This window comes from Rhincodon typus, chromosome 2, assembly GCF_021869965.1.
Source record: "Rhincodon typus isolate 14 chromosome 2, sRhiTyp1.1, whole genome shotgun sequence".
NCBI lineage: Eukaryota > Metazoa > Chordata > Chondrichthyes > Orectolobiformes > Rhincodontidae > Rhincodon > Rhincodon typus.
The window spans coordinates 107,534,547-107,551,349 of record NC_063333.1 but is presented as its reverse complement, the minus strand read 5'-3'; the positions used below and the strand labels follow the sequence as shown (position 1 = coordinate 107,551,349).

General features: G+C 39.6%; 1 protein-coding gene across 1 annotated transcript in view; it reads right to left on the bottom strand.

Moving 5' to 3' along the window:
- Positions 1-8,062: 8,062 nt before the first annotated feature.
- LOC109913618 (triple functional domain protein-like) overlaps positions 8,063-16,803 on the bottom strand; it is a 263,061-nt gene continuing 254,320 nt past the window's right edge. The window contains exons 41-42 of the mRNA XM_048608714.1: positions 12,221-12,359; positions 8,063-9,579 (exon numbers count right to left, since the gene is read on the bottom strand). Of these exons, the coding sequence (XP_048464671.1) occupies positions 9,037-9,579; positions 12,221-12,359 (682 nt within the window). The 3' untranslated portion in view covers positions 8,063-9,036. The remainder of the gene's footprint in view (positions 9,580-12,220; positions 12,360-16,803) is intronic.

Sequence of the window (16,803 nt, the reverse complement as noted above, 5' to 3'; positions counted from 1 at the left end):
TCTGCTCCTATGATGCTGCTTGGCCTGCTGTGTTCATCCAGCCCTGCACCTTGTCATCTCAATTAACTTTGTGTTCAGTATCCTATCCCGGTGTCCAGGTCGTGGCCACGCTGTCCGGACCGTAGACAGAATCCTGCCGGCTACGCCAATTTGTTGTCGGTAAAATATTACCAAGTACGATTCTACAGTGAGTCAGACACAGTTTATTAACAAAAGCTTTTGGGAGAAGCAGGGACCTCAAAGGGGCCTCACCAAACTTCTCAGCTATTACAGACGATTTCAAAGGTTATATACATTTGCTGTCAACCTCCACCCCCCAACCCCCAAGTCATGTACACAGTTCTTTAATCTGTTCCCGGCGTCTTGCAAAGCCGGTGACGGTTAGCGCTTCTATTGATGTCAGGACAGGATTTGTTGTTTCAGCGGATGTTTCATCTTGATTGTGTAAAGTTCGATCTAAAGGTCCTTTGTGTTGTTGATCTCTTTACTTCCTCCTTCAGTATGTTAATGTCTTTACTTCTTCCTTCGGTAAATCACTTTACTTATTCCTTCAGTAAGTTAATCACTTTACTTACTCCTTCACCCTCTTCCTGCCACCAAGCCTTTTTGGATCCAATTAGCCAAATTTCCTTGGATCCCATCACCTTCATTATTAGTCTCTCATCTGGGACCTTATCAAAAGCCTTGCTTAAGTCCAAGTTGACTACATTGATTATTTGTGATATTCAGAAATGATGTAGATCAGAATTTGGGTGGGATGATAATTGAGATTGTGGATGACGCAAAGTTTGGTTTGGTGGTTGAATAAGATGGAAGGTATTAGGTTAAGGAAAATATAAATGGGTTGGTCAGATTCGCAGCACAGATGCAGATGGAATTTAACCTCATTTAAATGTAAGGTAATGCATATTGGAAAAAGGAATAAAACAAAGGATTGTTTAATGAATGACAAGACACTAGGAAGGTCAGAGGAACAAAAGGATCTTGGGGTTCTTGTCCACAGATCCCTGAAAGTGGCAGATTAACAGGGTAGTTAAGAAGGCATATGGGACACCCGCATCTTTTGGTCGTGGCATTGTTTATAAGAGCAGGGAGATTATGTTGGAGCTGTGCAGAACTTTGGCTAACCATAGCTGGAGTACTGCAGGCAGTTCTGGTCATCGCACTGTAGGAAAGTTGTGATTGCACTGGAGCGATTGCAATGGAGATTCCAAGGATGTTGCCTAAGTTAGAGCCTTTCAGCTACGAAGAGGGGCCAGATGAGCTTAGGATGTTTTCTTTGAACGGTTGAGAGGAATCTGATAGGTGTTTAAAATTATGAGGGGCATGGCCAGAGAGTTTAGAAAGCAGCTGTTCCCCTTAGTTGAATAGTCAATATTAAGGGGACATAATTTTAAAGTGAAATGCAGGTGGTTTAGAGGGAATTTGAGGAAAAACTATTTTATCCAGAATGTGATGATGTCTGGGATGCAATATCTGGGAGAGTAGTTGAGGCAAGAAACCTTGTAACCTTTTAACAAAATGTCATAGGTTATTGACCTAGTGCAGGGAAGTGTGACTAGTGCAGGCAATATATTTTTGGTGGTACATAGGGCCTCTTCTGTACTGTAGATTCTATCCTATGGCCAGAGAGGAACTGAAAATTACTGTCAGCCTGCTATTTCTTCCCTTCTCTCACTCACAGCCGAGGATATATTTCATCTGGCCCTAGAGATTTATCTATTTTTAGACCCACCAGACCACTCAGAACCTCCTCTCTGTCTTAAGTATATCCCAGTCCTTTTCACTGATTTCTATACCCGCACTGTCCTTCTCACGAACAGACCCCTACTGATATCCTGTGGCTCCACACCACTATGGCCCTTAACAGTTCCTACTCTTCCTTTAATTATCCTTTAACAATTAACATATTTGTAAAGTAATTTAGGATACTTTTTTATTTTAATTTATTTTTATTTCTTTTAATTATGTAAACCACTGACTACCTCCTTAGGTGTGGGTAGCTTCATTGTATCATGTCCCATTGTATCATGTTGTTACAACAGCTGGACCACATTCAGGAATTATCTAATTCAGCTTCCCGCAATTTCACGGAGTCCCAGCCTGCAAGCCTTCTGGGGCAGGTAAGGTCCTGATCTGTCTCTGTAATCTTCTACAGATACCCATGCTTATCTATTTCTAACCTGATTTTAATTGTTATACCATAGGTAGTAGTGCCCTCACCTGTCTTCACCCCAGTTCTGGAATCTTTCCTCCCTAAAGCTTAACTCTTTTCCTTTCTCTCATCAAGACACCTTTTAAAACCCACCTCTTTGACTGAGACTTTGGCCAATTGCCCATACCGACTCTATAAAATTTTTCTCCATGACAATGGTCTTGAATTGAATTAGCTTTATTTCCTCCCTTACCTCACTCAACAGCCTGGGATATATTTCAATATTTCAATGAGTACAGTAAAAAGTTTACAAGTCGTTACTTATGGCATCATCTTAGGTACAAGGTACCTAGGCACAGATTCTTCATTGCAAGTCTTGGATAAAAATTTCAAAAGTAAACAAATAAAAAGTCCAGCATTACAGATCATAGGAATAAATCAGAAAATAGGGAAATAAAAAGTTCAGAACAACAGTCCTTCCAATCCAGTCCACACCAGTCCCTAGCCTCCGCCCATACAGGGCTTGACCTCAAGGCTTTCAAGGCTGGGAGACCGCTAATAGAATCACCTTGAGGCCAAAAGTCTTAGTGCCTTCTATAGGTTTAGAAAAGCCTCCCTAATTTTATACTCCATTTCCATTGAAATAAAGACCAACATTCCACTTGCCTTCCCTATTATCCGTTGAACTTGGATGCTGAACTTTTTCTATTTTATGAATGAGAACTCTCAAATCTGTAGCTTTCTGCAGTCTTTCTCCACTTAAATAACATTCAACTTATGTATTCTTCCTGCCAAAGTATATAACTTCACATTTGCCATATTATATTCCATCTGCTGATTTTTGTCCACTTGCTTAACTTTTCTAAATCCCTCTACAGTCTTTGTGTCATCCTCAGCACTTCCTTCCAATCCATCAGCCCCCTCTTTCTGCTTAATTTGTAAGTAGTGTAGGCTCTGAGCATGGGGCTCATCCCCTCCGTCCATTTTTTTCCATTTCTCACTTTTTCCTTATTTTTAGTTTCTTAGTTTTTTTTACTTACCTTATGGAGAGAGCTCCAATCGTGGAGGCGACGCTATTGGGGACCGGAGCTTGGCAGTATCTGGGGTCCGGAACAGGACTTTGGCACTTGGCAACGAGGCATCTAGTAAGCCAGGCAGAACACTAGCTGTTGATGGCATTGTCGAGAGGTCTGGAGCGGTCAGTGGCAAGGCAGCTGGTAACTGCACATGTGACTCTGGTGGTAGCACAGAGGAGAACAATTCCAGTGTTGGGGGAAGAGATAGAGCCCAGCATGGAGGAGAGCATGCCCACCATGGGGAAAAAGATTGGGCCCTTGTGGGGGGTGCAAATCCTTATGGGGAAAACCCAGCGGGCAGCATTTGCAGCCCCATAGCGTAGGAAGAACTAGAATGCTGAACTTTTAACTATTTTTCTACTCTTATACTAAGAAAAACTGTATTGTTGAACTTTTAACATTTCTTTATTTTTCTACTTTGAACCTAAGATCTTGTCCCTTTATATCTGTGATGGCCCCAGGAATGGCGGCTTTGTACACTTTTCACTGAACTCCTGTATGCGTGAGTACACATGACAATAAAACCTAATTATCATTTTAATTTTGTCATTGGCAAACATGGCTATAATACATTTCACTTTCCTTGTCCAAATTGTTAATATATATGATAAATTACTGTGGTCCCAGCACTGATCCCTGTGGGTTGTCACTAGTTGCAGGTTCCTACTTTAGAAATAAAACCAGTCTGACTCCAAGCCAAAACAAACAGATTCTAAACAAGGCCTCACACCGAACATGCATTGTCTGACCTAAAATGTCACCTTTTCTTTACATTGATAAAACCTTTAGTTCTCTCAGGGCAGTGACTTGAAAGGAATTCGGGATTTATAAATATGTATTAATCAATTAAAACCTTCTAACTGATTAAAGATTTAACAACATCTTAGTTTGTTAATACATCCTTATCAGTGGTGTGGCACTTTGATCTTTTACTTATAAATTCTGTGTCTGATACCACCTCTCTCACTAACACCTGAAGGAGGAATGAGGCTCCAAAGGCTTGTGTTTTTATTGGACTATAACCTGGTATTGTGTGATTTCTGACAATTTAATGACAGTGGAAAAGGTTGTTGGGAGGTGGGGTTGGAAATCATGAACCTACCTGTCGAAATTGCTGCTATGAATTTATTTGCATATAATTCTCTGGCTATGACTGTATAGATAGGAATGGAACCAGTGCTATCCCATCTAGTTAGGTACTGGTGGTGAGGTAATGGAAGATAATAGTATGATCAACCATGTCAAAGAGTGCAGGTAAGTAGAGAAGGGTATAGAGGTATCATTTACCTGTGTCAGTCACAATGAAATTTGTGACTTACTACACAGTTTTTCTTGTACAGTGGCTGGGGACTGAATGGGGGGACTGAAACATGGAGTTCTAAGAAATATCCGCATTTGAGGTAAGAGCATATTAAAAGGACTTTGGAGAAAGAACGCTGGAAGCACAGTGGTAGTTTACAAGAATGATAGAGTGAAGGATTTTTCAGAGATGCTGGTGAAGAGGGATGGGTTTGAAGGATGGATAGACAATAGACTAACAAAAGTTATAGAAATAGCACAAGTAAGACATTTAGCCCTTTAAGTCTGCTCACCATTCAATAAAATGATGGCTGATTTGTGTCTTTAACTCCATTTTTGTCTGCCTCACAAGCCCCCACCCTTCATACTCCCTCATATGTCAAAAATCTATCAAACGCATCATTGAATATATTCAATGACCAAGCCCACATTGCTCAGGTTCAGAATTCCAAAAATTAACAACCTTTTTGGCAGAATAAATTCTCCTCCCCATCTTGAATGTTAGATCGCTTATAAGTACTTAGAAACTGAGCTTCCTGATCAGGATTTGCCCACAAGGAGAAACATCCACTCAGCAACAACCCTGCCAAACCCCTCTGAATCGTGTGTGTTTTAGTAAAAGTATCTTTCATTCACCTAAACTTGAGTGAGTAAAGGCCCAACATACTCAACCTTTCCTAAGACAATCCCTTCACCTCAGAAATCAAGTAAGTGAACCTTGGCTGAAATGTGATCAATGCAAATATATCCCTCTTTAGGTAAGCAACTATATATTTAGTACACTTGTGTGGTTTCACCAATGTCCTGGAGTGTCATAACAATACTTTCCTACTTTGATCCTATAATACTTTGCAGTAAAAGTCAACATTCTACTTGCCTTCCTTATGATTTGCTGTACCTGTAAACTAATCTGTTGAGATTCAGGTACAAGATCATCCAGATCCCACTATACCACAATATCCTTTCTGAAAATCTGACGGAACCATTCAGAATATCAGCTAATACGGGAACAGGGGAGGCAAGTTGGACAACCAACAGTCTGGCAGCAATCGGATTAGGAGGGTGCATAATGTGGTGTTATTATTTAAGAAAGGTAGTAAGGAAAAGCCAGGGAACTACAGACCGGTGAGCCTGGCATCAGTAGTGGGTAAGTGTTTTGCAGGGGATTCTGAGGGACAGGATCTGCATGTATTTGGAAAGGCAAGGACTGATTAGGGATAGTCAATAGGGATTTGTGTGTGGGTAACTGTGTCTCACTAACTTGCTTGAGTTTTTTGAAGAAGTAACAAAGAAGATTGATGAAGGCAGAATGGTGGATGTTGTCTATATGGACTTCAGCAAGGTGCTTGACAAGTTTCCATATGGTAGGCTGGTTAGAAAGGTTAGATCACATGGAATCCAGAGAGAGCTCGCCATTTGGATACAAAATTGGCTTGAGGGTAGGAAACAGAGGGTGGTGATGGAGGGTTGTTTCTTGGACTGGAGGCCTGTGACCAGTGGTGTGCCGCAAGGATCGGTGCTGGGTCCACTGCCGTTTGACATTTATATAAATGATTTGGATGTGAATGGGAGGAATGGTTTGTAAGTCTGCAAATTACAACAAAATTGGTAGTGTAGTGGACATGAATAAGATTACCTCAAAGTACAACAGGACCTTGATCAAATGGGCCAAGGAGTGGCAGATGGAGTTTAATTTAGATAAATGTGGGATGTTGCATTTTGGTAAGGCAAAACAGGCCAGCAATTATACACGTAATGGTAGGGGCCTAGTGTGTGTTGCCAATCAAAGAGACCTTGGTGTGCATATTTCCTTGAAGTTGGAGTCACAGGTAGACAAGGTAGTGAAGAAAGGACCCGGTGCACTTGCCTTTATTGGTCAGTGAATTGAGTATAGGAGTTGATATGTCATCTTGTGGCTGTACAGGACATTGGTTAGGCCAGTTTTGGAATACTGCATTCAATTCTGGTCACCCTGCAATAGGAAAAAGATGTTGTTAAACTTGAAAAGGTGCAGAAGGGGGAGGCAATGGCCTAGTGGTATTGTCAATTCAGAGACCCTGATAACATTCTGGGGACCTGGATTCGAATCCCACCACAGCAGATGGTGGAATTTGAATTCAATAAATATTTGGAACTAAGAGTCCAACGATGACCACGAATCGATTGCTGGGAAAACCCATCTGGTTCACTAATGCCCTTTAGGGAAGGAAACTGTCATCCCTACCTGGTCTGGCCTACATGTGACTCCAGACCAACAGCAATGTGGTTGACTCTTAACTGATGGGCAATAAATGCTGCCTAGCAGCAATGCCCTCATCCCGTGAATGAATAAAGACTTACAAGGATGTTGCCAGAGTTGGAGGATTTGAACTATAGGTAGAGGCTATTTTCCCTGGAGTGTCAGAGGCTGAGGGATGACCTTATAGAGGTTTATACAATCATGAGGGCATGGATAGGGTGAATAGCTATTCACCCTATCCCCAGGGTAGGGAGTCCAAAACTAGATAGCAGAGGTTTAAGTTGAGAAGAGAAGGATATAAAAGGGACCTAAGGGGCAACTTTTCACACAGAAGAAATGATGAATGTATGGAATGAGTTGCCAGAGGAAGTGATAGTGGCTGGTACAAAAGGCATCTGGATGGGTACATGAATATAAAGGGTTTACAGGGATATCGGCCAAATGCTGGCAAATGGGACTTATTTTAGGATATCTGATCGACATGGACGAATTGGACCAAAGGATCTGTTTCTGTGTTGTAAAACTCTACAAATGAATAGAAAATAGGTCTTGTAGACAAATGAGCTTAGACTGAGCATTATAGGAGATGATAAAGAAACTACAGAAAGATGAGAGTCCAGACTGGAAGATAGCAGAATCTTACAAGATTTTTGATTAACTTGGCTAGAAGAGAGGAAGGCAGCTCCTCAAATGATCTCAATTTTGGTGTTTAAGATGACTATGAACACCCAGCACTTCTATCTGGGTTGTGGGTGGCAGAGACAAGTCAAATGTCTGTCCTTTTAGAATCATTTTAAAAATTATGATGTTGTACAGCTTATTTCATTTATTTTCCATTTCCACAGCCTTCATTTTACTGAACTACAAGGAGCAGACAAACTGAAACTGATGCAATAAAATAAAACTGTGTTGCATTAGTTTAATTTTAATAAACAGAAAAATATATTTACAGCACATATTTGGGGAAACAATGGATGCTGTACAAAAGAAACATACATGCACAAACAGATTTCAAACTTAAAAAAGAGACTAACAGGCATTACATTAAAAAATAGTGAAGTTGATGTGACAATACATCCAGTTTTGAGTTCCCATTTTCCTTCTCTTACAGATTTATTTCTTTTGACCCTACAATACTAGTTTATGTTTGATATGAACATACTGCATAGCTAAAAAATACTGGGTTTGGTTCATTCTTTGTGTATATTCCACAATGACTGGCTTGGGATGCAATTCCTAGTAGTCAAATCCTTTTGAAAAGTGTCAGTGTGATAAAGAAATCAAACGACTGTGTAGTTTGCAGTACAAAGTACGTGCCTTTTTTAATATTTATTACAGATACAACATAAGTCTTCATAAATAGAGTTGCATAAAATGTTAAAGCCACAACATTGCACATGATATGAATTAAAACATAAAATACAATGAGTGCATTTACAGTACATATTCCTCCTTAACTGCTCTGCAATCAGATTGGCAGGTGAGACTCCAAAAACCCTCCATAAATGAAACAGCATTTGCCTCTTCACTTGTGTTGGGGGGGGTGGATTCCAGAATGGCATACCAGCATTAAAAGTACAGAATGAAGGCAGATAACGGTTTTTATACAAGTAAGGCTTATATATAATTAGAGCAACACATTTGTTTCTATTAGATGCAAAAGGTCCATGGTTCAGCTTGTAGCAGTAAAAACTTGAGCTGCATCTGGCTAAATGCAAGGTATTATAATTTAAATACATCAGTGAGGCAACTGAAAAGCTTTATTACCAGTAAAAATCAGACATTTCACTGGAGATCATTTTCAGTGACTGTCTTGATTAAAATCAGTGGAGGAGGAAAGAATTTTAACAAAAAAAACTTTTGTTCTTTGCTGGCTAATTTTTAATCACATAATTAAATGTTTCAAAGTCCAGCGAGTTTATTTAAATACAATAACAACAATGATTCTTCTCTAAATTTTCCTAGGCAATATGTGAAAAATGGTTTCCTGTGATCAGAAACAAAATACTGTCAAAATAATGAGAATCCAGCTGGTTGTGCAGAGCTTGTGCAGTTTGCCCCAACAACTTTGCATTGGATGGGTGGCAATGAATCCCAAGTACTGTTTGTACAAAGTTCCTTGGCATGCAATTCCACACAATGACACATATAAAGCAGCTGATTTGCAGTCAGTTGTATTTCAAGTCAACAGCTGAATGGCTGAAGACAGTGTCTCCAACCTGATTGACAGGTGAAAGAGAATGAGCAAATTAATCTCCAGGTGAGGGTCACACTCTTGACAAGAGTTTACTTTGTAAGAAGTTCTTTATACTACCAACTGGCCGAACATCATTCTGGTGTTTGCGCCGTTCAATGAATGAAGTCAATCTTGACGTGTTTAGAGTTTCAGCAACTCTGTTGATGCCCGGCTGCAGCCAAGAATCCTGAAGGCACGTTGCAGCTGAGGGACGTTTGTTTGAATCTCCCTGCAGTAAGTAACAAACAAAATCTTTGGCAGCTTGACTGACTCCTCTGAAGTAGTCGTCAGGGAAGCTGAAGTCCAATCGGCAAATGTTCAAACATGTTTCTTCTACACTCTCATCCAAAAAAGGAGACACACCACTAAGAAGGACATAGGCAAGTACCCCAACACTCCATGTATCTGACGTAAGACAGGCAGAATTTCCTAAAATAATTTCTGGAGCTGCAAACTCGGGGCTTCCTAGCAAGTGGTGAACATAATAGGTTGTGGTTAACTGCATGGAATCCCCAAAATCAGCAAGTTTGATGAGGGGTTTGGCTTTGCTGTGGTCCACCAGCACATTTTCTGGCTTTAAATGAAGAAGACATATATACAGATTAGTAATTGATAATCCACAAACATAAGTTTGCTATAATAAACCCACAATATCTCATTAAAGAATTGAGTTAACAAGCATGATTATCACAACGTATGATTTCATTTGCAACTAACAATTATAATTTTTAACTATGAACAGTTTATAAGTCATTTATTGCTTTCCTGCTTCCCAATAGACTGATTATGTAATACAGTAAATAAGATGAGACCCAGGTTAACACTGCATAGAAGCAGCAATAGGCCATTCAGCCAGTCCAGCCTACTCTGCATTTAATATGATCATTGCTGATTGAACACTTTAATGCTTTTTAACCCACAATACCCCATAACTGCTTACGCCATTGATAATCAAAAATTCATCAACCTGTACTTCAGGTAGTCTTAAGGGCTGAACTTCCAGAGCCCTCTGGGGCAGATAATTCGAAAAATTCACAAACCTATGTAAAAAGAAATCTCCTCCTCTTAGTCCTAAATAGCACCCCCTAATTTTTAAATTGTATCCCCTGATTCTAGACTCCTTAATCAGGGGTAATATTGTATCTGCACCTACCTGATCTATCTTTTTAAGTATTTTGTAGATTTCAAGGAGATTACCTCTTATTCTTCAAAACTACAGAGAATGCAGGCCCAGTTTGCCCAATCTCTCTTCATAGGGCAGTTCCACCATCACAGGAACAAGTCTGATGAACCTTTGTTGCACTCTGTCTATGGATATCTTTCCTGAGGTAAGGAGACCAAAACTGTACACAGTGCTCCAGGTGTATTTTAACCAAGCTTCTAAACAACTGAAGCAAAACTTCATTACTCCCATACTCAAATCTTCTTGCACTAAAGGCTAATATTCCTTTAGTCTTCCTAGTATTTTACTGCACCTGCATGTTTACTTTCAGTGACTTATTGGTGAAGACACCCAGGTCCAAGTGTGTATGTAAACTTCCAACCCCTCATCATTTAAGAAAAACTCTGCACATCTTTCTTCCTACCAAAGTGGATAACCTCACATTTTTACACATTATATTCTGTCTGCTATGTTCTTGTGCAATCAGTAAGCTTGTCTAAATCCTCCTAAAAATGTTTTACATCTTCCTGACAATACATTCCCACTTAGCTCTGTATGATCTGCAAATTTCAAAATATTACATTTGGACCCCAACGTCACGATATACGTCACAAATAGCTGGGGCCCAAGCACTGAACCCTGCAGTACCAATGTAAGAATTTATTTATTTCTTTATTTCCACTCTCTGTTTTCTATCCATTAGCCAATCCTTAATCCATGCATGTACATTTTCTCCCATAGCATGTGCTTTAATTTGCTAACCAGCCTCCTGTGGGGGATCTTATCAAATGCCTTCTGAAATTCTAAATATATTACATCTATCAACTATGCTTTATCAATGTTGTTGGCAACATCCTCAAAAAATTTGACAAATTTAACAAACATAATTTTCCATTCACAAATCCATGCTGACTATGCCCAATCAGATTATTTTTATCCAAGTGTCTATTTATCATTTATGATCAAATATTGCATTTTCCTACAATAAGTCTGACAGGTTTGTTGTTTTCTGCTTTTTCCTTTGTTCCTTTCTTAAATAGTGGGTGATATTTACAAACTTCCAACCAACAGTAATCATTACAAAATTTACCAATTTATGAAGGTAATTATCAATGCACTGACTATCTGTATATCCAATTCCTTCAGCAGTCTGGAATGTAGGCTATCAACTTTCAGACTTATTAATTTCTCCAGTACAACTTTCTTACTGATGCATATTTCCTTCAAGTCCTTATACTCCCTAATCAGTTGGATCTTTGAGGCACTTGTGAGAAATCTCCCAGAATTAGAAACAGCAGACACAAAGTAACCAGTTAGCCTCTCTTCCATTTCTCCATTAACCATTATAAATTCTTTTGATTCTGTGTTTAGTGGACCTACATTCATATTAGTCTCCTTTTTTAATGTACCCATAGAATCTTTCACAGTCATTTTATGCTCCTCTTGCTTGATTGCATTTGTATCCTATTCTTCCTTTTTTATCAGTTTCATCTTTGTCCTTCTTGGCAACATTCTAAATACTTACCAATTCTCAGATGTATTTCTGGCCACTTAAAGGCCTTTTCGATTAATCTTACACAATCTTATCCTCAACTTGATCAGCTATGACTGACTCACCTTGTGTTTTAGCATTTTGAAGGAATGTTTAGTTGCTGTAGGTCACGTAATAGTTCTTTAAAGACTGTCCATTGCCTATGTACATTCATGCCTTTTAATGTATTTTCCTATTTCCAGCTTAGCCACCTTATGCTTAATGCATATGTTAATATGTTCCCTTATACAAATTTAAAACTATAATGCAAAATCCTATCATATTGTGGTCACAGAAAGTGGTTTAGAATAAGGTTAGAACGTTCACCTACATACTACTGTTCCACAACACAGCACATTAGAGAACCACAGTGTCATATACAAATTTGGCAGGTTACAGAAAGTCAAAGTGAAAGCAGTAGTTATCTTTAATATTTGCAATATATGTCAGTGTAGTATCAGTAAAAAAAATTCTGAAATTAAAAAAAAAAAAAAGTTGTTGGAGTAAGCTGGTCTCACCAACCTTTATATCTAGGTGAGCTATTCTGCAGTGGTGTAAATACTGTACAGCTTCCAGAGTTTCTCTGAGATACGATGTCACCTTTTCTTCAGTCAAATTCCCCCATTCTATTATGTAGTCTAGAAGGCGACCTTGGTCTGCTCTGAAAAATAAGATACTAATGAATTTAACAGCCATTATTTTGTGATTATGGTGATGAAATTAAATCTTAACATTTTTATTTATTTCCACTCTTTCAAGGCTCTTATGCACTGATCCTGACTTATTACACCCTGTTATGTCTCTCTAGTTTCTAATGTCATCACCCTTGTATCCAAGTAAGACATTTTAAACTAAATGGTAGAATAATGAACATGTTTCTATAATGCCTTTCAGGGCATTACAATGTCCCAAAATGCATGAGTGAGGGTAATGCTTTTGAAGCAATTAGAGAAATTGCTGGAAGAACTCAGCATGCCTGGCAGCATTTCAGCAATTTCTGTTTTTGTTTCTGATTTCCGATTTCCAGCATCTGCAGTTCTTTTTTTATTTAATGCTTTTGAAGTGCAGTCAATGTTTTAATACAGTATAAATACTGGATACATGTCTTCATTAGCCAGGGCTAGAATATAGAAGCAAGGAATTCTTATTACAACTTCATAAAATGATTGGCTAGGCCACAGATGGAATACTATGTGCAATTCTGGTTGCCACACTATCGGAAGGACGTGACTGCACTGGAGAGGAGACTCACCAGGGTGTTGCCTGAAATGAAAACTCTCAGTTGTGAGGCGAGACTGGATAGGCTGGGTTTGTTTTCATTGGAGCAGAAGAGGCTCAGTGGGGATCTGATTGAGGTATACAAAATTAGGAGAGGCATAGGCAGGGTGGATTGTGACAATCTTTTTCCCATGGCAGACGCGTCTAAGACCAGTGGACGCAAGTTTAAGGATTGCAGTAAGTGGTTTAGAAAAGATTAGAAAAAAAAACTTTTTCACTCAGACAGGTGTAGAAACATGGAATGCACTGCCAGACAAAGTGTTGAAGGCAGGTACTCTCGCAACATTTAAGAGGCATTTGGATGAGCACTTAAAATGCCAGGGCATTGGAGGCTAAGGTCCAAGTGCAGGTAAATGGGATTAGTATAGTTTGGTGTTTGTTGATTGGCATAGACATGGTGAGTTGAAGGCCCTGTTTCTATGCTATGTGACTGACAATTTGATCACAACAAGACCTACAGATGTGAGTTGTGATTAAATTACCTTATGCAGTTAACTGCAGCATGCACAAGTTACCATGTAACCCATTTATAAATTAATGTAAATTTAATGACAAACTAATTTCAGACTTGCTCCATTCTGTATACCTGACTTTGAGTTTTTATTGAACTTAATATTTTCGTATTTCTGATTTCCAAGTATTCTCATCAACTAAACAAATGGTCAACTATTAGAAATATTATTTAAAGGCAATATGCATAGAAGAGTTGAGAACATTTATTGGAAAAAACAGACAATAAAGTCTCTATTCCAAAATGTGGCATCTGCATCAGATCAACAATTGTTCATTACATGATTGACCGGTCTCAGGACTTAGTTATATTAATGTATTGGATAAACTTGGCTTATATTTCCTTGAGATGGTGAGATTAAGGAATGATTTGATGTTAAAATAATAAAAGAATTGATAAGACAGATAGGGAAACGTTGAAAAGGGAAGTACATACTCTGGAAGTAAAGGAATTAAATTAATTACAGATAGAAAAATTTGCATTAGAAGATAAATTGCTGTCACAGTTAGTAACATCACAGAACACACTTAAAGGGTTGTAAATGCTGACAAGACTGAAAAATTCAAAAAAAGTGCAGATAGCAGCAACAACTGCTAAAATGCCTTCTTCAACTCCAAACTGGTCTTTGACATTTGTCAACCAGAATGGACTGTGATGCATCCTTCTCGAAGTTGGTTGTCTGCAGAAATTCCATCACTGTCAGCCACCTGGTGCATGGCAGCTGCAAGCTGAGATTCTCACCAGTGGATCTACCACATATCCAATATGCATGCAAACTGATGTCAAGACAAGCTGTGTCACTAAACAACACATTTTTCCATCTTCCAACTGATATTGATGTGCTTTTCCACTGGTATGGTTAATTGACTGGACAAGCAGGAAACTGTTCAACCTCCATTGCCACCAGTCTAGAACCAAGACCACCCAACCTCTGTCACCGAGCAGCAGAATGCTGTGTGCGTGTGCGTGCACACCCACAGGCCTCGGTTCAAACAAAAGTTGATGCTTATGAGGGAATGGGTGTTAGGTTAAACATCTGGAAGACAAAAGTGCTCTCCTAGCCTGCTCCCATTCTGTAACACAATTGCCTGTCTACCCAGATGCACAGTCAGCCATTGAATTGAATCATTTATTGTCACGTGTATTCAATGTTTAAAGAAAAAGTGAAAAGTGTGTACCTTCGTGTACATACATGATACCATTCATACTAACTTAGAGTAAGATAACTTAAGAGAGTCCAACTTTCCTTTCTACTGTTGCGGTCCCGTTGTGGGCTTTCCAGCCCTTGTGATGCCTCTGCCAGCGTCCCACTCTGGGCTGCCTCACTGGCCTACTATAGCCCACTCCTGATCTGCCGCCGTTGCTCTGGCCCATGCTCAATCCGCTGTCGCTGCAGGACACAATCCGCGCATTCAGCTCCCGCCACGTGGTTCTTGGTCGCAACCCAGCTCCTTCCCAACTCCTTAGGTAGGTAGTTAAAAGGGGTGGGTGGGAGGATAGAATTACTATAGAGGGAGAGAGAAGAAGGGGGAAAAAATGGACAAAGAAAGAAAGGAAAAAGAACTGGCAAGCAGAGTGGAGCTCTGAATGGAGTGACATACCCTGCCCCCATCTTGCTGAATATGAACAATATGGATTAGCTCCCATACCTTGGGAGCCTCCTGTCAGACAGGGCAGGCATTGACAAAGCAATTCTACACCACCTGCAATCTGCCCACGCAGCCTTTGGTCATCTGAGGAACACAGGATTAGATTGAAAGATCTCAAATCCAACACCAAGCTCATGGACAGCAATGCTAGCCCTGCCATATGAATTGGAGACATGGACAATGTACAGAAGATACTTCCAATCCCTAAAGAAATATCACCACCAGTGCTACTGCAAAGTCCTGCAAATCAGGACAGGATCAGTGGTCCAATATAAGTGGCTTCTCTCAAGCCCACATCCCCAGTGTTAAGGCAATTGTTATGACCAATCAGCTGTATTGAGCAGGCCACAATATGCACATTCGTGGTGAATAATCCAACTTTGCCCCCTTTGAGTTCCCTAACAACAAGATGTCAGTCTTCGAGTCAGAGATCTACAGCACAGAACAAGACCCTTCAGCCTAACGTGCTGCACCAGTCGAAAACAACTACCTAATTATTTTAATCCCATTTTCCAACACTGGGCCTAAAGCCCGGATACCTTGGGATTGCAAGTGCACACCTAAATATTTCTTAAATGTTAGGAGACTTTCTACCTCTACCATTTTTACAGACAGCGAGTTCTAGATTCCCACTTCCATCTGGTTGAAAAAGTTTTTCTTCACATTTCCTCTAAACCTTCTGCTCTTTATCTTAAATTTCTTACCTTCACTCAATTTTATATACTCCACATGATACCAAGAAATGGCTGATGGCACCAGATACTGAAAAGACTGTGTTTATCTACATTTTGGTAATAATAATGAAGATATCTGCTCCAGAACTAGCTGTGCTTACAGTCAAGCAGTTTCAGTACAGTTACAACACTGGCAATGTGGAAAATTGCCCAGATATGTCTGGTCCACAAAAGCAGTACAAAGTCAATCTGGTCAATTAGTGCCCTATGAGTCCAGTCCCAATCATTAACAATGAGATGGAATAACCTATTCACCAATGTTCATTTTCAGACCTCAATACAGCTTTGGTTCAAACATGAATGAAACAGCTGAACTCCAGAAGTGAAGTGAGAGTGGTTATCCTTGACATTGAAGCATTATTTGACTAGGAACAGCATCAAGAAGCCCTAGAAAAGCTTAAATCAAAGGGAATCAGGCAAAACTCTTCGCCAGTTGGAGTCAGACCCAGAACAATGGAAAATAGTTGTGGTTATTGAAGTTGACTTATTTGCATCTCTACAGGAGGTCCTCAGGGTAAGGTCCAAAGCCCAAGTATATTCTGCTGTTTAACAATAGCCTTCCCTTCAGCATAACATCTGAAGTAGGGACATTTGCTGATGTTTGCTTTACATTCAGCACCACGTAACCCTAATTGCTATCTCTCGGTTGTTAAAAACTGAAAGAACCGTGAGTGCTGTAATCAGAAACAAAAATAGAAATTGCTGGAAAAGCTCAGCAGGTCTGGCAGCATCTGTGGAGAGAAATCGAACCAAAACGTTAACTCTATTTTCTCTACAGATGCTGCCAGATCTCCTGAGCTTTTCCAGCAATTTCTATTTTTATCTCTCGGTTGTTCTTTCGTACCATCAGTTCTGCTTCAGAATTTTTAAGAGGCAATCAGCAGACATTTATGTGATGGGATGCTTTACTACATTAAATGTGCAGCATAAATA